The sequence below is a fragment of the Apium graveolens genome, chromosome 10, assembly GCF_009905375.1.
Source record: "Apium graveolens cultivar Ventura chromosome 10, ASM990537v1, whole genome shotgun sequence".
Classification (NCBI taxonomy): domain Eukaryota; kingdom Viridiplantae; phylum Streptophyta; class Magnoliopsida; order Apiales; family Apiaceae; genus Apium; species Apium graveolens.
Window position 1 is genome coordinate 4,692,593 of NC_133656.1, and position 22,377 is coordinate 4,714,969.

The 22,377-nt window shown below is 39.6% G+C and overlaps 1 protein-coding gene across 1 annotated transcript; it reads left to right on the top strand.

The window, feature by feature from the left end:
* Nucleotides 1-3,185: 3,185 nt before the first annotated feature.
* LOC141689665 (uncharacterized) lies at nucleotides 3,186-5,556 on the top strand. The gene is made up of 5 exons (XM_074494020.1): nucleotides 3,186-3,512; nucleotides 4,191-4,274; nucleotides 4,362-4,682; nucleotides 4,737-4,884; nucleotides 4,985-5,556. The coding sequence occupies exons 1-5, from the start codon at nucleotides 3,186-3,188 to the stop codon at nucleotides 5,554-5,556; spliced, it is 1,452 nt and encodes a 483-aa protein (XP_074350121.1).
* Nucleotides 5,557-22,377: the final 16,821 nt, after the last annotated feature.

Sequence of the window (22,377 nt, forward strand, 5' to 3'; positions counted from 1 at the left end):
TAAAGGTTAAATTATAAAAAATGGTGGAGCCGAGGGTACCCGGGTGACTTAAGCAAATCAGTAAGCGCAAAACAAGCGTTAGAGTCTAAGTTAGTTAAAGTATAGATTTACAAGTGACTTTGGTTTAATTCCAACTTACTTGTTGTTTATAGGTTACCAGACTCGTCCCGAGCCTTTTATCACCCCAAGTCGCTCAGGCAAGTTTTCTATCCGTTATACTGTTGTTGTGATGTATACACTTGTATATGCATTATCTTGTGATAGATGCATAATGGTTATTTAGCAAATTCTTGCGATATATTGTAGCATGCAATATGGTATATATGCATGCCTGTTTCGTATTCTTGCCATATATATCTGTTGATTCAGTTGATAATACCTATGCTAGAGGATAGCGGTAACTTGCATATACCCTTAGTATAAGGACCCAAAGGTGAAAATATTTTCTAAAACCGGGAGTCGAGGATCCCGAGTAGATTTTGTATATATGGATATGGATATATATATATATATTTATATATATATGGTTATAGTTTTCCAAACTATTAATCGAATAAGGTTTATTCGATAACTTTAAGTTTATTTTATTATTTGAATATTATTTGAATATTCATTCGAGGGCTTATGACTCAGTTTATATTATTATTGAATATTACTTGGATATTCAATCGAGGATGTATGACTCCTTTATTTTATGAATATTATTTATAATATTCATGCGAGGTATTATGACTCCGCTTATTACTGAAATATATTCTTTATTTTATTAAAGAATAAGGTGTCAATAATCAAACTTATTTTCGATTATTCAAATAAAGATAATACTTTCATATAAGTGTATCTTTGGTTATTTAATACTCGTTTCAAGTATAAGTTTTAATACTTCTACTTCAATTATTTTTATAAAGATAATTCTTTGTGGGAATATTATTTAAATAATAATATTCAGATATTTTCTAATATATCGGGACTGATTTATTTCATTAAATCAGTTTTACTCCAAATACTCTTTAAAGTGTTTTCGAGTCTTCAAAAAAATGATTTTTAAAGTTAGAGCGGATCCCAAAACTCATTTTTATATTTAAGATCTTCCTTTTAAGGGGATTTAAATACTCGCTCAAAACCTGAGGGATCCGGCTCTATGGTGTATTTTATATTCGCAACAAGGTTGCTGTTTTGATAAATGAATTGATTACTTGCCCAATGTTCGGGAAGTAAGCCCATCTAATTGAGTCAGCATAAGCGACAGGCCGGGGTACGGTCTATCAAAGTGTAAGTGGCTGGGTGGCAGTCCATCAACGTGTAAGAGGCCGGGTGGCGGTCCAGCACAAGGTCCTTATGTGGCCAGGGTGATGACCGGTGGGGGATTCATCCATCTACTAGTAGAAAAGGTTACTTATTGGTATCTTTGCCTGATCAGCAAGATATCTGGTTTATGCCAAAATTCTTTTCCTTTCCAAAATTCATTGGATGTTTCAAACTCTGTCATACTTTACATAACAGAGGTTCCTTGAAATGTTTAAGAGATATATATGTGGATATATATATATCGGGACTAAATAAAGTATCTCGTAACTTTATTTCATTCAATAATATTTCAAAGATTGAATCTATTCAAGTCTTAACTTGTGGTCTCATCTATGGGATGTTTTTTTTTTTAAAAACTTATAATACTTTGAATGGTGGTAGTTCAAGTAGCTTTATAAATGATATAAGTGTAGTGAAGTATTGGTAACTTCATTCCTTGTTTTTACTTATATCTAGTAAGTAATTATCTTACGCATGATAAAGATTCTAGTAAGTATCCATTTAGATACTTATATTATTGTTATCACTATGTATTATCTTGCGAGCTGTAAGGCTCACTCTTGCTTTATTTCTTCATCACACAACAACAGTTAGGAGAGATGGCCAGACTCCAGCAGACCCAGCGCAAGCGCGTGGGAAGCGTCCCGCGTCTTCCCGATGATGTTGTAGCTGCTATAGCTGCAAAGGTAGATCTATTGTAGTTCAGACCATCTACTTTTGAGAATCAAATTATGTATAATTATAACTTGTGGCAGATAATGGCAATTAACTGTAAATTTATCAAGTAATCATTTTGGGTTGTAATAACTTTTAAATGGTGGATTCAAAGACTTGTACTTAAATTTCATCTCTGAGACTATAACGGGTTGTGGTGTGTGTTAGTGTGGGGTCACAGCATAAGGTTATTATTATTAATTAAGTGAAGTGATATTGTGGAAAGAAAGACCGTGACGACCCGGATCGCCGACCCCGGATCTGGGGGTGTTACATGGGTTATCCTCATTCGGGGGACAGGGACGCGTCTGGCATTTGGGGTGAACCGTGGCTATACCTGCGTCCGTAATTCAAGGGAGATAGCTGTAGCGGAGTGTTATCCTTGTGTAGGGATATGGATTATCCGTGAAGTCCTACGATTGTGAGCGAGCCTTGGGCCTTTGCGGTTGGGCCTCATAGTTGGAGATTCCTAGAGCTAGCGGAAGATGAATTCTGGATGGGCTTCTACTAGGCCTAGGAATGAGAAGTCTAAGCCCATTAGATTTGTTGTACCCCAAGAAATACGTTAGGCTTGATCCCTATATAAAGGGTACGTAGGCACATTGAGAGGGGTAAGAAGTTGAGAGCTGATAAGGGAGCCACCACTTACTCTGATCAATCTCAGCCTAAAACAACCACAAACCACCACACACCGCTTGATTTTCCGGTGAAGAACCATCATCCTATATCTTAATTCCGACGAGAAACCTTAAACTTTGTTGTTACCAGATTCCTCCGTCAACAAATTGGCGCTAGAAGGAGGGGTGCTGATTAGGTTCATAATATTGGGAGGAAAAGATGTCTTAAATCATGATGGAAGTTCTTATAATGGAAGTGATAGCTGCCATAAAACCTACGTGCCCCGAAATATGGTAGATCCTCCAAGATCTCCGGATGTGGGAGGAACACCTATAGTTCTCATCAACAATGCTGATATATTGGAGCAGTTATACCGCATTGGGGATACTCTGAACAACTTTCATTCAAGGCCGAGTACGGTGGAGCGTCGCAAGATGAGGAGGGGCCGTTATTTTCCCCGTCGTGGCCACGCTGTAGGGAAAGCACCCGTAGTTGAGGGAGATGCCCAGGCCAGCGGAGAAAACCCGTAAATCACTCTGTGGAGCATGGAATATTCTGATGATGTAGAGCCTGTTGTGGACCATGTCGATGAGGACACTAACGGTAGAGAAAGGCCTCGTCTTGGTAATCAGGTTGTACCACACGCACATAGGTCTGGGCGTGCGATGGACGAGCGTCGTCGTGTGGAAAATATTCAGAATCAAGATGAGGAAATAAGAGATTTTTCAACCCTAAAGTGGAGACTTGGCATAAGGTTGGAAGATGATGATTTGAGGATGTTGTTGCTAGAATGGCAAAAGGAGGGAAACGGTGGAGAAGCGAGGCCCCGTGATACAACGCGTGTGCCCCCTACATATCCAAGAGATGATAGGGTGCGGTACCGCAAACACGAGCGTTCCCCTCCACGTGAAAGGTTCAGAAATTATGACCGAGGCTATCAAAGGAACGGACGAGGAAGGATATGATACCACCATGGAAGGGCACCATACAATAGAAGAAGAGATGGCCCGCCCTCCACTGAAGAAGCCCCTATCATTGTTCCTGTAGCTTCCCACAGTGCTACGGGCAGTGGATCCAGGACGTGTTCTCATGACCGGGATGGCGCGTGAATTCAAGAAAGGCTGCAAAATAATGATGAGATACCGAGACGCGGTCAGGAGGAACCCCGTGTGCGAGGGAATGTTCAAAATCAAGATGGAAACATACCACAGCCGCAACCTCAGGGCGAGGGGAGGTGAGATCCATCGGTACACTTGGGGGGTAACCGAGGAGGACAACAACAAGTTATGGAGCAACCCAAACAACTCAACGTTCAAACCATTCCTGGAGTATGGACATTTAATGTGAATGATCTTAAGAGGTTGCTCAACCATCTTGAAGGAGGTAGGGTAACAACAACTACATAAGCTCCATCCCCTTTTTGTGCTGTTGTGAGGGAAGCAGAGCTGCTTGCAGGATACAGGAACACAATCAATGACTTGCATTTTCATGGAAACTCTGACCCCATGGAATTCTTAGGGTGTTTCAACATTGAGATGGATGTGTATTAGGTAACTGACTTGGCACAATACCGTCTTCTGGCAACCACCTTTAGAGAAGGTGCTCAAAAATGGTTCCAAAAACTTGGTCCAGGGGTGATCACATCTTGGGAACAGATGAAAACCTTGTTTCTGACTCAGTTCCAGACTGCAGTGACTACCATACTGGCCAATGTGAAATAGAAGGAAGGGGAAATCTTGACTTCGTATTTCAAAAGGTTCAATGCAGAGTCTACCTTGGTGAGAGGCGCAACTGATGAGACACTAAAAATACTTCTTATAGCTGGTCTGCGCGTGGGAACAGATTTCTGGAAACACCTGCAAGGAAAGGATCCTGTTTCGTTAGCTGATGTACTTGCGCAGGCGGAATCCTTCAAAGCGATTGAGCAATCACTTGCAGAGATAAAGAAGAATGATAATACCCACAACTCCAAGGGACGAGCTAAGAGGAGAGATAGATCCGCGAGTCCAGATTATCAGCGAAATGCCCGAAGCCCTAATAGGGTGAATACCGTGAACGTGCGGAGAAAGTGAAGCCCACCGTCAAATTATGAAAAGAGGGTGAGCAATTACACTCCGCTGGAAGCATCCATTGATCACATCTTTGAGGTAAATAAGGACAGAGGAATCTTCAAGAAACCAGATCATTTGACTTCATGGAAGAGTAGAGACAAGAAAAAGTACTGCGAATACCATGAGTCTACCGGTCACGACACCCATGAGTGTCATCACCTAAAAGATGAAATTGAAGAGTTGATCAAGCCTGGATATCTGGGGGAGTGGATTGACAAGGTAAAACGACGCAGAGGAAGCGGCAACAAGGGGACAGGAGGAGGACGTTGAAAAGACAGCGGAGGTTCAGTTCCAAAGAGCTGGTAGTATCAGGGCATTTTTTGGAGGACACCCATTTTTTGCTGATAGTAATCTGGCGTTGGAAAGAAATGCAAGAGAGGCACGACACCCACCACTCACCAACATATATAGCTTGGAAGATAGACCTCCAAAAATATTCAAAGGGGAATCGGCTGACATTACTTTCAGGGAAAGAGAGTCAAGATGGGTACATCATCCCCATAACGATGCGCTGGTAATAAATATTCTTATTGGGGCAATAAATGTGCATCGAGTCTTCTTGGACAACGGGAGCTCTACGAACATCCTAAATTACAGCACGTACAAGAAATTGGGTTTCCCGGATAGTGACTTGAATTTTGAAGATGCACACGTCTACGGTTTTACTGGAGAGGCGGTAAGAGTTATGTGTTCGGTTAGGCTTCCTGTCACTCTTGGGGAAGGAGCTCTGTCTATCACCCAAATGATAGACTTCAAAGTGCTTGATCAGGACTCTGCGCACAACGTGTTGGTAGGCAGACCTTAGTTGCGAGCGTTCAGGGTGATAACCTCGATAAATTATTTGATGATAAAGTTCCCAACGCCTATCGGAGTGGGCAGTCTGAGAGGGTCGCAATACGAATCACGCGACTGCTATCACAAGGCTGTTAAAGAATTTTGTAGGAGAAGGTATGAGGGAAAAGGTCTGCCATTTGAAGATGCGACGGACATTCAGGCAAAACCAAGTGGAGAGGTTCATGCCCATTATTTTGTGGAAGATCCAGAGGAAGAAGAAACTCATGTCACCGAGACCCCTGCTTTGATGTTGGGGAATATTTTGAGCATCCGTAGTGTGGACGAAATCGTAGTGAATCATACAAAAGGGATTGTGCGGTAGGAGGTTAATGGAAAAAAGTTGGAAGGAAGAACTGAGATTTTATAAAGCCTAGAAAGTAACCTCAAGGTGGATGCTCCTCAAAGGCGAGACACGCCCTTAGAAAGTGAAAATTAAATTGAGGTTGATGCTCCTCAAAACGAGGACGGGCCCTCCATACCTGCAATGCATAAAGACACGCCTTATCCTGAGGTGAATGCTCCCACATATAGGGATGCGCCCTCAAATGTAGGAATGGAAGTCGAGGACCCCCGGGACTTTGATTTTGATCTGGATCCCAGGATCCCTATGCCTGCCGAGAAAACGGGGCCGACCGAAGACACAATATCTGTTCCGGTCGATAAAGATGACCAAAGCAAGGTTTTGAAGGTGGGATTTCAACTAAGATATGAAATGAGGGAAAGGCTTACCCATTTTCTGATTAAAAATCTCGACCATGCTCATGTGATTCTTTTATTGTTTCATTTGTTTGAATAAACAAATACTTCCATTTCCTTTCCACACAAAACAAATAGCCACTTGATTGTTTTCTTTTACTCATGGACCGACCATTTTTCTCTGTTTGCAAAGCCGAGTTTGTGATTCCTTTGTTTAATAAATAAACAACCGACTATTGCATGCATACATATACATCTGGCTGGCTTGTAAAAAAGAAATAAACATTTGATCAAAAAAGAAATAAACAAATGAATAAATAAATTTCATTCATTTACTTAATTAAAAATCAAATGATTATTTATTTATTTAAAATCAATTATTGATATAATTATTAAATAAATAAATGCATTGATTTCCATTTATTCATTTAATAAAAAATCCACCATTGATTAAAAATAAATCCTGTAAATTCTCAGGCTGTACTCCTTTGAATTTTCAAGCCTCCTAATCTCCGGGTTTTCGTACCTTCAAATATTTTCAATCTTCTCGAGTACAAAACCACTTAACAGTATTTCTAAAAATAGTACTTCATTTCCTTTCACGGATCACTAACGTCTCGTGCACGGGTTTGGTTCACAGACGACTATTTCCGCTCTCAGGCCTTCGTATTATACCTGTACAAACCACTATTAATTTTTCTACCAAATACAACCAACTTCACTAGGAATCCTTGAGGTCTTCACACTAATTCTGATAACTCCTTCGAATGACTCCAACCTTATTACTCCGATGTCTGAACATATTAATGAACTTCATATGGATCAGTATTGTTGTCTTCACTGCAGCTAACAAAACCTTTTGTGCATATACCCAATAAATAATCTGTACTGATTCTAGTGGAACATAGATCATTTCAAAGTCCTTGTTCTATGTTAATTTGTCCAAACCAGTATTGTTGAGTTATACGTACAGTTTCAATCTTGCTCAACAATTATTCTCTTTTTAATTTATTAATTCTTAATTTACTACGATATAAATGTTAGATTAATAAATGTCCTTGCAATATGATATGCAATTCTGTATCTCTAAGTACGTGACTTAGAAATGAGATTATGAGAATGGTATCAATATTCCTAAAGGTCCCTGGTCGAGTATTATTATTAAGGGACAATAATAATGCATTAAGACTGGTGTGTTTGTTGACTGATGATCACAACTCATTGATCATAGGTATAGTGATACTAAAGTCAAAGAAACAGGCATATGCATATGTACATGGTGCTAGATAGACCTGATGTGAGATTCTACATGTCTGTTGTGTCATAAGTAATTCTCACAGTGATAATGATGTAATGGTCCTTAGACCTGAAATCATTATATTTCTATACGAGAATTAATATACATTGATTTCTTTAAAAGTTATCCTTGACCGGGTAATGATAAAAGTTGACATTAGGAATATTACGAATCATATGAGAAATATGAATGATCTAGATGGGATTTAACACTCCTATTTTAAGAGTGATATTATTGGCCTCTTGTGTGAGCTAGATTATGAAATGCGTGGCCAAGGTCAAATATTGATTTGATATGATAGTCTACTCATTGATCAATGAAACTTGGATTAAACTATGATGAGGATGACACATTATATGCCTCTAGTTTAATCTATAATATATGGTTAAATGAATTATATTAAATTGTACATTATTCACGAAAGGTTAAATCGATCACCGATTGAATTATTATTACTTGGGTAGCAATGATGTATTACTAGATACCGCTCATTGTTTACAATTTTAAATTAGATTTAATATTCGTTGCCAACGTAATAATAACCTATATGGTCACACAGAAAGAATGCTTGAAGGATTATTTAATTTAAATTGGATTTAAATTATATTAAAGTAATTCGAATTATTTATATTATTAATTAATTATGACTTAATTAATTAGATAAATAATGATATTCAAATTTACTAATATTAATTATGAAATTCAGTTGTTAAATAATTAAGTCTGACTTAATTATTATACAAATAGGAATTTTGAATTAATAATAACTCCTAATTAGTTAAGAGTTATAATTCATTTTTATAACTATCTATATAATATCTCTTGTGGCTGATTCTGTAAGCAAGACTTTTACTAAAAACCCTAGCCACCAAGGGATAAGATGGAGAGAGCAAGAAGAAAAAAGTTTGTGCTAGTACACATCCAATCCTTGAGTTCAAGCATTCGTGTGGATACCAATAGAGCATAGATCGCGAGAGCGAGACGCATGGTGATTGAACAATCTTTAAATCTCAATTATTCAACCACTTTATAAAGCTTTTTAAGGTAAACAATCTGATCTACGAATTAGATATCTACTTTTCGCATAGATCCTGCGGTGGGTTTTAAAAATTATGGTTTTTCACTTTTTTAATTACTGTTTTTGTTGCGTTTATATGCTCTAAACCCTTCACACGGATTCATAGGTCTACCCGCGAACCGGGTAACTATTGGAATTACTAGGAAACTGCTCTGATTAAGATATTTGTACTCTCTTGCAGCTTTTAGGTTTAACTTCTCTGTTAGGATAAATAAAATAAATGAAGTCATTTCAGTGGTCATGAAACTAATTTTTAACTTTTATTCCTTTTTTTCTAAAAAAGGTTTAAACATCAATTAACTGAATGCTAAATAAATCTTTTAAGCGGAAGCATGGTGGAAGTTGTAACTGGTAAAATTCCTTGTTAGATATATTTGATAATGTCATGTGTAATATGATTTGTGTTTAGTTTTCAGATCTTACCTAATAGGACAAATCAGTACTTAACTGGAAATCAACACTTATACTGAAGACAGAACTTAAGATATCAGAACTTAAAGTTATCAAAACTTAAGTTATCAGAAGATATTTATCAGGAGATAATATCAGGAGTTAAAATGACTTTCAGATAAGGCAGGCGGCTGATTGAAAGGAAAGAAGATCGAGACTAAGACAAGAAGAAATATGCATGAAGGAAGAATTCTATGAAGAATAGAATACTTGGAAAAAAAGATAACTAGATGATATATTTTAGGAAGCAGAATTATATTCCATATCAATTAGAATTTATCTTGTAACTGTGTAGTATATAAACACAGGCATAGGGTTTATACTATAAGTATTATCATTATCGAAGTTATTATTTTTTGTAACCCTAGCAGCTCTCGTGATAATTTGTTCATCACTGAGAGAGGACAGTTCCCTATTGTAACAAAGTTTATTGTGTTGAATAAAATCTATTTTCTGTTACTTGAGTTCTTATATTCGATTTGATTGTAGTAAACACTGTATTCAACTCCCTTCTATAGTGTGTGTGACCTAAAAGGTGGTATCAGAGCCGATCTGTTAACACACAAATAGTTTAAGATCCAAAAACAATCATGTCTGAAGAAGAAACTCCAACCAAGCCCACCAAAACTGAAGAACCTCCAAAAACTATAACTCATAGTCGATATGAGACTATAAGAGTTCCCATGTTGAAACCTTCTGAGTATTCCATATGGAAAGTGAAGATGGCTATGTTTCTGGAAGCTACATATCCAGAATATCTCGACAGGATTTATGAAGGACCACATGTGCCAACCAAACTCTCTGTAGAAGTTGCAGGTCAGCCAGCAAAGTCTGTACCAAAGGAGAAAAGTGATTACACTGCTGAAGATATCTCATCGATTGCGAAGGATGCAAAGGTAAGACACTTGCTGCATAGAGCCATTGATAATGTCATGTCAAACATGGTAATTCAATACAAAACTACAAAAGAGATATGAGATGCTTTGGAAACAAGGTGTCAGGGAACTGATTCAATCAAGAAGAACATGAAGACAATACTCACTCAAGAGTTTGAGCACTTTGAATCAAAGCCTGATGAGTCATTAACTGATTTATATGACAGATTTGTCAAACTCTTGAATGATTTGTCACTAGTTGACAAAGAGTATGATATAGAAGATTCAAATCTTAAATTATTGTTAGCTCTTACTGAAAGATGGGATTTGAAGGCCACAATAATAAGAGACAACTATAATCTTGATGAAACAACTCTTGATGAAATTTATGGGATGCTCAAGACTCATGACCTTGAGATGGAACAAAGAAGCATGAGGAATGGAAGAAAGTCAAGGACAGTTGCTTTTGTGGCTGAGGAGGAAAGTCCCAAAGTTGCTGCCTCAAAGAAAGGAAAGAGCAAGGCTCTCATCACAAAGTCTGATACTGAGTCATCAAGTTCTGATAGTGATGATAACTTAGAAACTGAAAGTATACCTGAGATAGACCCTGATGAGGAGATGATGAAGCTGTGTGCTCTTATGGTGAAAGGAATCACAAAGATTGCATACTGGAAATTCAGGAGAGGAAAGAAGTTTTCCAGGAAAGGTGCAAGTTCTGATAAGAAAGGTTTCAGAAAATCTGAAGGCAAAGGAGGAAAGTCTGACAGAGGAGATTACTCAAATGTTAAATGCTACAACTGTGGTGAGAAAGGTCACATATCTCCTGATTGCAGAAAAGGGAAAAGTGACAAAGGCAAGGCTCTTGTCACAAAGAAGAAAAGTTGGTCAGATGCTTCAGATTTGAGGATGAGGAAAAATATGCCTTGATGGCAAATGCTGAAAGCAGTTCTGATACTGCTGACTTAAAGGTACCTCAAACTACTTATGCCTTTCATACTGATGATATTACTGAGTTAAGAAGATATCTTAAAACCATGTTCATTAGTTATAAAGATCAAACTTTAACATGTGAAAGATTAACTTCTGAAAATCTTGCTTATAAAAAGAGGAATGATTATTTAGAAAAAGAGTTAGTCATGTTCCATCAAACTCAGAAAGATAGAGATGATGCGTTTTATGTTAGGGATGAAGTTCTAAAAATGAATGAATCTCTAAAAACTGAGTTAGAAAAGGAAAGAGAGATTATCAGGACTTGGACTAACTCTTGTAAAGCAACTAAGGTTATTCTTAGTAGTTGAAACTGGAAAGAGGGCTTAGGCTATGGAGATGATAAAAACAGTAAGGGAACTGTAGAAACTGAGCCTATAGTTGTTAAGCAAAAACCAAAGGTAAATCCTGTTAAGTTTGTAACTGCAAAGTCTGAAATTGAGAAATCAGAAGTTAAGGAGAAAGTAAATTCTGACAAACCTAAACAGGATAAGCCAACTGAAGTTAACATAGGCTTAATGACCAAGAAGCAGCTTAAGCATAAGCTGAAAGATGTTAAGAATGTAAACAAGGTAAAGCCACCTAGGAAAAATAGGAATGTTAAGAAGTAACAAGTATAAGCCCGTTCTTAATGCTCCTAGAAAAACATGTCATAACTGTGGAAATTCGAACTATCTGACTTCTTTTTGCAGGAAGAATAAGAATATAAACTCCTTACCCTCAAAGTCAGGAGTTAAGAGTCAGTCTGTTAGATATAAGCCACAAAATCCCTGTTTTCATTGTGGTAGTTTATGGCATTCCATTTATACTTATAAGGAATATCATAGTTTGTTCTATGATTATTATCAGATAAAACCTTCCCTAAAGAAAGTTAGCATTATTCCTTCTAGTGTAAGTTCTGACGCAAAGTCTAATATTACAGATTCTGATAAGAAAACTGTTAACATAAACTCTGATGCAAAATCCGCTGCAAATGTTAACAAACTTAAAAAGGCCAAAGGATCCAAGCAAGTCTGGGTCCTTAAAACTAATCATTAGTGGTCTTTGTGATTGCAGGGCAACAGGAAAAACATCCTAGTCCTGGACAGTGGATATTCAGGATATATGACTAGAAATAAAGCCCTGCTATCAGACTTTGTGAAGAAAGATGACCCAGGTGTTTCTTATGGAGATGGCAACATTGGAAAAAATCTGGGATATGGGAATATCAATCTTGGGAATGTCATTATTGAAAAAGTAGCTCTGGTCTCAGGACTTAAACACAATCTGCTAAGTGTGAGTCAAATCTGTGACAGAGGTTATCATGTGGATTTCTTTGAAGAACACTGTGAAGTTGTAAGCAAATCTACAGGCAAAGTTGTTCTAAAAGGATACGAGCATGGTAACATTTATGAAGCCAAGCTTTCAATAAGTACTGATGGTTCTGCAATCTTTCTGTTAAGTAGAGCATCAATTGAAGAAAGCTGGGATTGGCACAAGAAACTCTCTCATTTAAATTTTAACAATATAAATGAACCGGTCAAGAAAGATCTTGTGAGAGGACTGCCAAAATCAGTATTTGTTCCTAATGGCCTTTGTGATTCATGTCAGAAGGCAAAACAAAGAAAATCTTCATTCAAGAGCAAGACTGAATCATCAATTATTGAGTCTTATCATCTACTACATGTTGATCTATTTGGTCCAGTTAATGTCATGTCTATTGCAAAGAAGAAATATGCTATGGTCATAGTGGATGAGTTCACCAGATACACATGGTGTATTTCTTGCACACAAAGAGTGAAACTGCATCTATCTTGATTGACCATGTCAAGCAACTGGATAAATTGGTCAAAGATTCTGTGAAGATCATAAGATGTGATAATGGCACTGAGTTCAATAATTTGATCATGGAAGAGTTCTGCAAAGACCATGGAATAAAGCAGGAATTTTCTGCTCCTGGAACTCCACAGCAAAATGGAGTTGTTGAAAGAAAGAATAGAACTCTTATTGAAGCTGCACGAACTATGCTTGATGAAGCAAAGTTGCCAACCTACTTTTGGGCTGAAGCTGTGCAGACTGCTTGTTTTACTCAAAATGCAACACTTATCAACAAGCATGGAAAAACACCATATGAGATGTGAAGAAAAACAAGCCAAATCTGAAGTATTTTCATGTATTTGGATGCAAGTGTTTTGTTCTTAAGACTCATCCTGAACAGCTATACAAATTTGATTTAAAAGATGATGAAGGAATTTTTGTTGGATATCCACTTTCTACAAAAGCCTTCAGAGTCTACAATTTAAGAACAAGGGTTGTCATGGAATCTATCAATGTCTCTTTTGATGATAAGAAGATTACTGGACTTGAAGATTTCAATGATCATGATCAGCTGAGATTCGAAAATAAAGTTTTAAATTCTGATTCTGTAAATCCTGATAGTCTAAATCCTGATATTGCAAACTTTGATGGATTAAACTCTGATGTTATTGAAAATATAGTGATACTGCATACTGAAGATCCAACCACATCTCAAGAAGCATCAGAATCTACAACAGGCTATTCAAGTTCTGATTCGTCAAGTTCTGATGGGCCAAGTTCTGATAATTCTAGAAACTCATGTTCTGATAAATTTGGAAACTCAAATTTTGAAGGATCCAACTCAGAGAGCATAATTTCAGGGGGAGCATCAGAAAAAGTTGATGGAGACAGCATGGATCATGGGGAAGCATCCAGTTCTAGAGAAAAGCTTCCATCTGCGAGGAAGTGGACTAAAGCACATACACCTAACTTAATTATTGGAAATCCTGATACAGGTGTCAGAACTAGAACAACTACATCAAATGAATGTCTCTATCATTCTTTTCTTTCTCATACTGAACCAATGAAAGTGGAAGAAACTCTTCAAGATGCTGATTGGGTGCAAGTAATGCAAGAAGAGTTACATGAATTTGAAAGAAATAAAGTCTGGACCCTAGTGCCAAGACCAAAGAACAGGTCTGTTGTTAGTACAAAGTGGGTGTTCAGAAACAAAACTCACAGTGATGGCATAATTACAAGGAACAAAGCAAGGCAGGTTACAAAAAGATACTCTCAACAGGAGGGAATTGATTATGATGAAACATTTGCACCAATTGCTAGATTGGAAGCCATAAGGATATTTTTGGCTTATACTGCTCACAAGAAGTTTAAAGTCTTTAAAATGGATGTGAAAAGTGCTTTCCTCAGTGGAGAATTGGAAGAAGAGGTATATGTTGAACAACCTTCAGGCTTTGTAGATTCCAAATTTCCCAATCATGTCTACAGGCTTGATAAAGCACTTTATGGCCTTAAGCAATATTATGGATTAAAAATTAATATATATGATTGCTGTATTCAGTACTAAAGAATGTGAGCTTCAAGGCTCGATTTGACTGCTCTCGTGTTTCGTAGCTTAACTCTGCCTTTACGAGATACCTACGTATCTCTATGAATTAGAGAATCAAGCCAAAAAACGTAGTTCTGATTTGTGGGGTGAGGCCCCTTATATAGATGTGGGGTCCATGAATTGGACTTGGTATAGGAGACTTGGTGGGCAAGTCTCATAATTAGAATGGACTTTGGAGTCCTAGATAGTAGGAAACTGATTCCTTATCCTTTTAGGTCCCCTTGAGGCTAATCTGCAAGGATTTATATCCCTATCGGGACTCTTCTCAATAGCTGATTTTGACCTTATTAATTAATTACGAAATTAATTAATAATATACAGGGTTTTTGGGCCTTCTTTGTTCCATCTGACCTGATCTTGTCCATCAGGCCTGATCAACATGTTAACCTTTCTGGTCTGAATATCATACATCTTCTTATTGGGCCTTGCAACCCAAACTGTAATACTTAATTATGTAATCAGGATTTATTTATCCCTATCATTTACCCCCAACTTTTGAGAAACCGAATAAGATTTCGTGAAAGTTAAGTTCATTTATTCCCTTACTGGGTATCGTTTTGTGTAAAGTGTGAAGCGACCTACACATTTACAACGATTTACTTTTATTCCTTTCATTCAGGAATTATCTTAATTTCCAGGAATTTTTCCCTTGACTCCGGGATTTTTCCTTAATTTTTTGGATTTTTCCCTTAATTTCTGGGATTTATCCTTATTTTTCTGGATTTTTCCCTTAATTTCTGGGATTTATCCTTATTTTTCTGGGATTTTTTAGATTTCCAGCCCTTTTTCGACCAGGATTCTAGTCGAAATTTTGACCTGGATCCTAGTCGAGATATGGGTCAGCCTTGCAATCCTGGTCGAAGGAGTTTGACTAGGATCCACGACCTGGAATTCGACCAGGATCCTAGTCAAACTTTCGACCTAGATCTAGGTCGAAAACTTACCCTTTTTTTCAATTCCTGGTCTTGAGCTTATCGACTAGGATTTCGAGCAGGATCCTAGTCGACATTTCGACCTAAATCCTGTTTGAAAATTCTCTATTGCTCATGCTTCCTGGTCGAAGGATTTCGACTAGGATCCACGACCTGGTTTTCAACCAGGATCCTAGTCGATTTTCGACCTGGGTTTTAGTCTAGGTTTTTTAAACCCCATTCTTGAAAAATGTTTGGTTCATTCGACCTCATTCCTGGTCGATGTTTCGACCTCAATCCAGTCCTGTTATTCCCGTTATTTTCGGTGTCTGCTCGAAAGATTTCGGGCAGGATTCATGACCTGGATTTTAACCTGAGTTCTGGTCTTTTTTACCCATTATTTTTGGGTGTCTACTCGAAAGATTTCGGGCAGGATTCATGACCTGATTTTCGACCTGAATCCTGGTCTTGAGCCTTACATCTTTTAGGGCTACAATTTAGGGTATTGTATTTTCCAAATTTTAATAGGATTTGGGCCTAGCCTTCTTTATTGGGCCTTATTAAATCTTATTGGGCCTCTCTTATTGGGCCTCTTATTGATCTGGGCTTAATACCCTGTTTAGAATTCTCTAGAATTCCTTGGGATATTCTGGAATATTCCTTTTTCTGGGCTTTTTTCTTTGGGCCTCTATCCGTAATGGGCTTTTGTCCCTTCAACTTCCCTTTTCCTCTTATATAAAGGAGTGAGGAGAGGCTACTACTCCTCACTTTCTCATTTCTAAGTTCTTCTTCTTTCTCCTCCTGCTAAGATTCTTAGAGCAATAATAGCAAGTCAGAGCATCAAAGCCTTTTTTTAGGAGCACTTCTTCAGGTAAGATTCCTCCATTTTCTTCTTGTGCTTACTTTTACATTGTATGCACTTCTTCAGGTAAAATTCCTCCCTTTTTTCAAATGGCTGATAAGAAAATGACTCATTTGGCCAAGATGAACGTGGCTAGGAAGTCCAATGAATTCCCTATTCGATCAAGGTACACTTCCTTGATCGACATGATCAACACCCGCGGGGACGAGTACCCGTCTGATGCACATCTGGACGCGCATGACCATATTAGTGCCTTACGGGATCCCAAAGAGCTGGAAAAGTTGAGCAGCTGTTTCAAAATCAAGGAACCTTTCAAGCTGGTTCTTGCAGGTCCGGCCGACAGGGCCTGCCAGTGGAAGAAGGACGCATTATGCGTCTACAGGGATACTCTAAGGGCAGGTATCAGACAACCCTTTCACCCGTTCATTCCTCTTTTGCTAGTTGATGTGGGCATCAGCCCTTGCCAACTCCCCCCTAATTCTTGGAGGCTCATCCTGTGCTATCTATCGCAATGTGCCAAGCACAATGTCCCTACTTCCGTTGCTGTTTTCAGAAAGATTTTCCAGTTCAAAAACAGCCCTAATAAAAGTCCGGGTTGGGTTTCTTTAAACCAGCGCCCTACTGTTCCCCACATTGTGAACGGGAAGTCCATCCCTGATAACAACTTGGGGTGGAAGAAATATTTTTTGTTCGTCGTTTGGGAGGGTGACGATTGGGGCACCTTGTTTCGATCGTCTTTTGGGCTTGCCGTTGATGGGAGCCCAAACGATATAATTTTGTCTGAGGAGGAGGCTAGAGCTTTCAACCTCCTGACGCAAGATAACGGGACATCCCATTATTGGGACCTTATCAGGGAGACCGTTCTTGTAGAACGTGGCCTCTCTCCCGTCCCTAAGAAAAGTAAGTTTCCTCCCTTATATCTCTTTATTATTTCCTTCATTTTCTATTTTGCCGATTCCTTAACTTACTTACCTCACTTGTTGTAGTGGCCGAGAAGATTGTGGTGGCTACCAAGCCTAAAGACCTGGAGACAACCAAGATGAAGCGTGCTGGAAAGGTCTTTAAAGACCCGCGCCTTGGTGATCGCTTCCCGGAGTTCCTACTCCAAGCAATGGAACCAGGCGAGGAAGGCCCCATCCAAGTTTTGCGCACCAAGCAGAGGCCAGGGGCCTATTTTCAACCTGCTTGGGGAATCCGGGGCAAGGATTCAATCGTTGGCAGCACGGCGCTTTCCAATGAATGGTCTAAGCATTCCATCTCCCTGGTGGATTAACAAGACTTTGTCCTTCAACAGGACTTAGAGGGCAACGAGCTTTTCGGAGCTCAGGCTTTGGCGACGGTACGTCCTTTTCCTTTGCCCTTCATAGTTGCCCTTTTTGATTTTCCTATCTCATACTTTTGCTGCTTCTCTTGTAGGCGAATGCCCATTTTCAAGGGGCGATCCACCAAGCCAAGGCTTGGAAGGTTGGCCTGGAGGATGCTAACAAGAAGTTGGAGGAGGCCAACCAGAAAATAGAGGCCCTTGAAGCTCAACTTGCCTCTTCCATTTCTGACCTGGAAACGGCCCGGGTTGAAAATGTTATCCTGAAGGCTCAGAAGGATAAAGCTTTTGACGGCTGGATGGATACCCAGGAGTTCAAGGACTTAATGGTGGAGCACAATGCCCTCCTACACCCGGTTAGCTATAAAGAAGGTTGGGATGCTGCTGTGGAGGCCATTCAAGATGAGTTTCCAGAAGTCCTTGAGCAGTCCTCCTTTCATTGCCCTGTTCGAGTTCCAGAACTTGGGAGTGTAACTGATAAGCTTGTTGGCCTGATCAAGGACGGCCCGTCGAGGAGCCAAGGCCAAAAAAGGAAAGAGCTTGAGTCCAACTCCGGAGAGGAGGAAGCTTCTTCTGAAGAGGAGTCTGAGCCTGTCACTAAGAAGGTCAGGGTGGAAGAGCCTCCAAGAGCAGCGCCTCAGCAACCAGCATCTCCCGTAGCATCCAAAGCGCCCGAAGGCAGTTCTGACGGAACCTCTACGGGGACTTCTGAGGGGACGAATGAGACGTCCGAAGGGACGACTGAGACATCCGAGGAGACTTTGGATAGTGGTTCCGAGGAATCCCAGCCTTCCAAGGCCTAAGTTTTTTTTATGTATATCTTTTTTTAGACAATATGTGAACTTTGTTCATATCAGAACTTGTTCTACTTCGGGGTTATTTCATATGCTGCTTTTCTTACTCGCCTCTTTCTCCTTTATCTTTCCAATACTTGATACACATTTAAACTTGAACTAATTGGCCAATGATCAAAGCATGATTTTTTGTTAAATCCACACAAGGTATTATCACAACTTAATCATCCATAGGTTGAAATAATTTCGAACTCTTTAATATGAAGTCTAGCTTTTCAAACCCTTACATAGTATGGGTTCGACCCTTAACAATAATAAATCGACAATGTAAATTCTACTGGAATATAAAATCCTATGCAAGCAAAGCTTCAAGGTTCTTTTTAAACCTACTTGTCATACTGACAAGTGAGAATCGTACTTCAACTATCTTACACATAGTAAACCTTCAGGTTTTGTGCATGCCAGGTTCTCGGGACTTCAAAACCATCCATAGTCTCCAGCTTGTAGGTTCCTCTACCCTGAACGCTCTTGACTCTATACAGCCCTTCCCAATTCGGGGTAATCTTTCCTTTCTATCCTACACCAAAAGCTTCTATCTTTCTCAAGACTAGGTTACCTTGTTTGAAAAACCTTTCTTTAACCCTTAGGTTGTAGTAGAATGAAGCCTTTTTTCTGATATTCTACTATCTTTTCATGTGCCTCATCTCGCACTTCATCGATTAGATCCAGGGCTAACCTCTGTCCTTCTTCATTTTCCTCTGCATTGAAAGCCTGAATCCTTGGAGAGGAATGTGATATCTCCACGGGAACTACTGCTTCCGCCCCATATGCCAACATGAAGGGAGTTGCTCCTGTCGTGACTCTACAGTAAGTCCTATAGGCCCATAATATGGGAAGTATCTCATCCACCCAATTATTTCTTGACTTCTCGATCCTCTTTTTTAGTCCATCCAGGATTATTCGATTTGCTACTTCCGCTTGCCCATTGGCTTGTGGGTGAGCCACAGAGGTGAACCGTAACTCAATTTCATTTTCTTCACAATACTTCTTGAATTCCTCATTGTTGAATTGTGTTCCATTGTCAGTGACGAGGATACGGGGAATTCCATAGCGGCACATAATGTTTTCTCACAGGAATTGTGCAACCTGCTTAGTTGTGATCTTGGCCAAGGGTTTGGCTTCAATCCACTTGGTAAAATAATCAATGGCTACAATCAGAAACTTCCTTTGTGCCGTGGCCATGGGGAAAGGCCCCAAAATATCCATTTCCCACATAGAAAAGGGAATGGGCGAGTTGATGGAGGTCAGCATCTCGGGGGGTTGTCTAACAATAGGTGCATGCTTCTGACAGTGGTCACACTTCTTCACATATTCTTTGGCATCAGCCATAATTTCTGGCCAGTAAAAGCCTAAACGAGTTATCTTATTAGCCAAAGCCCTGCCCCCCAAGTGTTGTCCACAAATACCTTCATGCACTTCTTCAAGAGCTAAGCGCGCCTCATCGGGCCTGAGACACCTTAAATAAGGAACCACGAAAGATCTTTTGTACAGAATCCCATCTATTAAAGAGTACCTTAGTGCCCGAACAGTTAACTTCCATGCTTCAGTTGCATCACTTGGCAACCAACCGGTTTGAATGTGAGCCTTAATGGGATCAATCCATGATGTCCCCAGGCCTATAGGAGCCACAAGCTTAACATCTATGCTTCGTGTCTTCAAAACACGGAAGTACACACTTCCTGAACTTTATTCTATCTCGGATGAAGCAAACTTTGATAATGCATCTGCCTTAGTATTTTCTTCCCTTGGAATGTACTCAACATGGCATTCATTAAATTGGGTCATCACAGCCCTTACTTGGCGGACATACTTAGCCATCGTATCATCCCTTGCCTCAAATTCTCCCTTTACCTGGGATATGATCAGCTTCGAGTCTCCACAGACCTTTAAGTTTTTGACTCTAAGTGTTCCATCTAGGCCAAGGCCAGCTATCAGGGCTTCATATTCTGCCTCATTGTTTGTGGTTGGGAAGTCTAGCTTCATAGTATACTCAATTAAGAACCCATCAGGGCTTTGCAAAACCAATCCTGCTCCATTGGAATTTGTTTTTGATGCTTCATCAAAATAGAGAACCCAATATTCTTTCTCCTTATCATCCTTCTCTTTGTCCCCATTATCGACTCCCTTGTCTTATGGTATGGTATCTTCCTGCCCCCCGACTTCTTGGTTGGGTATGGTACACTCCACCACGGAGTCAGCTAGCGCCTGGGCTTTTATTGCCGTTCGCGGCTTATACTTGAGATCGAACTCTCCCAGCTCTACTGCCCACTTAATCAATCTCCCACTTACCTTAGGACTGTGAATGATATTTCTCAGTGGCTGATTTGTTAGCACCTCAATCTGATGAGCCTGAAAGTAAGGATGCAGCTTTCTTGAAGCCATTACCAAGGCTAGAGCAAATTTCTCAATAGTCGAATAATTCAATTCAGCACCATGCAGAATTTTGCTGATATAGTATACAGGTTTCTGGACTTTCAGTTCCTCCTTAACCAACACCGCGCTCAAGGCACTCTCTGAAACAGCCAAGTACAAGAATAAAACTTCACTCAAAACTGGCTTGGCCAACAACGGGGCCTGCGCCATATATTGCTTCAGTTCTTCGAAAGCCTTCTGGTTTTCTTCGCTCCATACAAAGTCCTTAATATTTTTTAGTGACTTAAAGAATGACAGGCACTTGTCTCCTGACTTGGAGATGAATCATCCCAGCGCAGCAACTCTTCCTGTGAGCTTCTGAACATCCTTGACAGTTTTTGGTGGTTCCATGTCCAGGATTGCCTTTATTTTATCGGGGTTAGCCTCGATTCCTCTCTTTGAGACCATCAACCCCAAGAATTTTCCAGATCCTACTCCGAAAGCACACTTTGTAGGATTCAACATCATCTTGTGGTACCTCAGGACCGCAAAAGCTTCCCTCAAATGGGTTATATGATCAGTCTTTACTAGACTCTTGACTAACATGTCATCAACATAGACTTCCATGGTCTTCGTAATAAGATCTTTAAAAATTTTATTTACCAACCTTTGATAGGTGGCTCCTGTATTCTTAAGACCAAATGCCATAACAAGATAACAATAAACACCAAAGTCAGTGATGAATGATACCTTTGGAATGGCATCTTTGTGCATCTTAATCTGATTGTATCCGCTAAATCCATCCATGAAACTCAGCATCTCATGCCCAGCAGTGGCATCAATCAAAGTATCAATCCTTGGCAACGGAAAACAGTCTTTAGGGCATGCATCATTCAGATCAGTGAAGTCTATACACATCCTCCACTTTCCATTAGCCTTCTTCACCATTACAGGGTTTGCTAAGCATTCCGGAAATTGAATCTCCTCAATGCAACCAGCCTCTAAGAGCTTTTCAACTTCCTGTTTTATAGCCTCTTGTCTTTCCGGGGTAAAGTTTCTTTTCTTTTGTTTCACTGTCTTCCTGCTTGGATCCATATTTAACTTATGAGTAATCAGCTCCGAGTCTATGCCTGGCATATCAGCTGCTGACCATGCGAACACGTCACTATTTTCTTGCAAAAATTTCACCAACTTCCCTCTAAGGGGCTCCTCTAATGTGGCTCTAATGAAAGTCATCCTCTCAGGATTCTTGGGGTCTAAAGGAATCGAAACCAAGTCTTCTGCTGGATTTCCTCTCTTCTCATCATTTTCTCGGACATCCATATATTCAATAGGAAGAACCTGCCCCCGACTCCATCTGCCCTCAAAGAGGCCACGTAACAGCTTCTAGCCATTTTTTGATCTCCTCTCTCCTCTCCAATCCCATTCCGGGTGGGAAACTTCATAACTGAATGGTAGGAAGAAGGGACTGCCTTGAAGGCATGTATCCCTGTTCTCCCCATGATAGCATTATAAGTTGAACTAGCCTTTACCACCACGAAATCCAACATCTGCGTTGCTTGCCTTGGTTCCGTACCTATGGTGGTTGGCAATTTGATTATCCCTTCCACAGGACATTCTACTCCAGCAAATCCATATATCGGCATGTCGGTTGATGTCAACTGGGAGTCGTTATACCCCATCCTTAGAAAGGCGTCGTGGAGTAA

What these genes read in the sequence shown, in the direction of transcription:
- LOC141689665 (XM_074494020.1), top strand. Translation starts at nt 3,186, where the DNA reads ATGGAATATTCTGATGATGTAGAGCCTGTTGTGGACCATGTCGATGAG. An exon ending in CATATCCAAGAGATGATAGG is followed by an intron (nt 3,513 to 4,190) that starts GTGCGGTACCGC and finishes GATGTGTATTAG; the next exon opens with GTAACTGACTTGGCACAATA. An exon ending in TCCAAAAACTTGGTCCAGGG is followed by an intron (nt 4,275 to 4,361) that starts GTGATCACATCT and finishes AATGTGAAATAG; the next exon opens with AAGGAAGGGGAAATCTTGAC.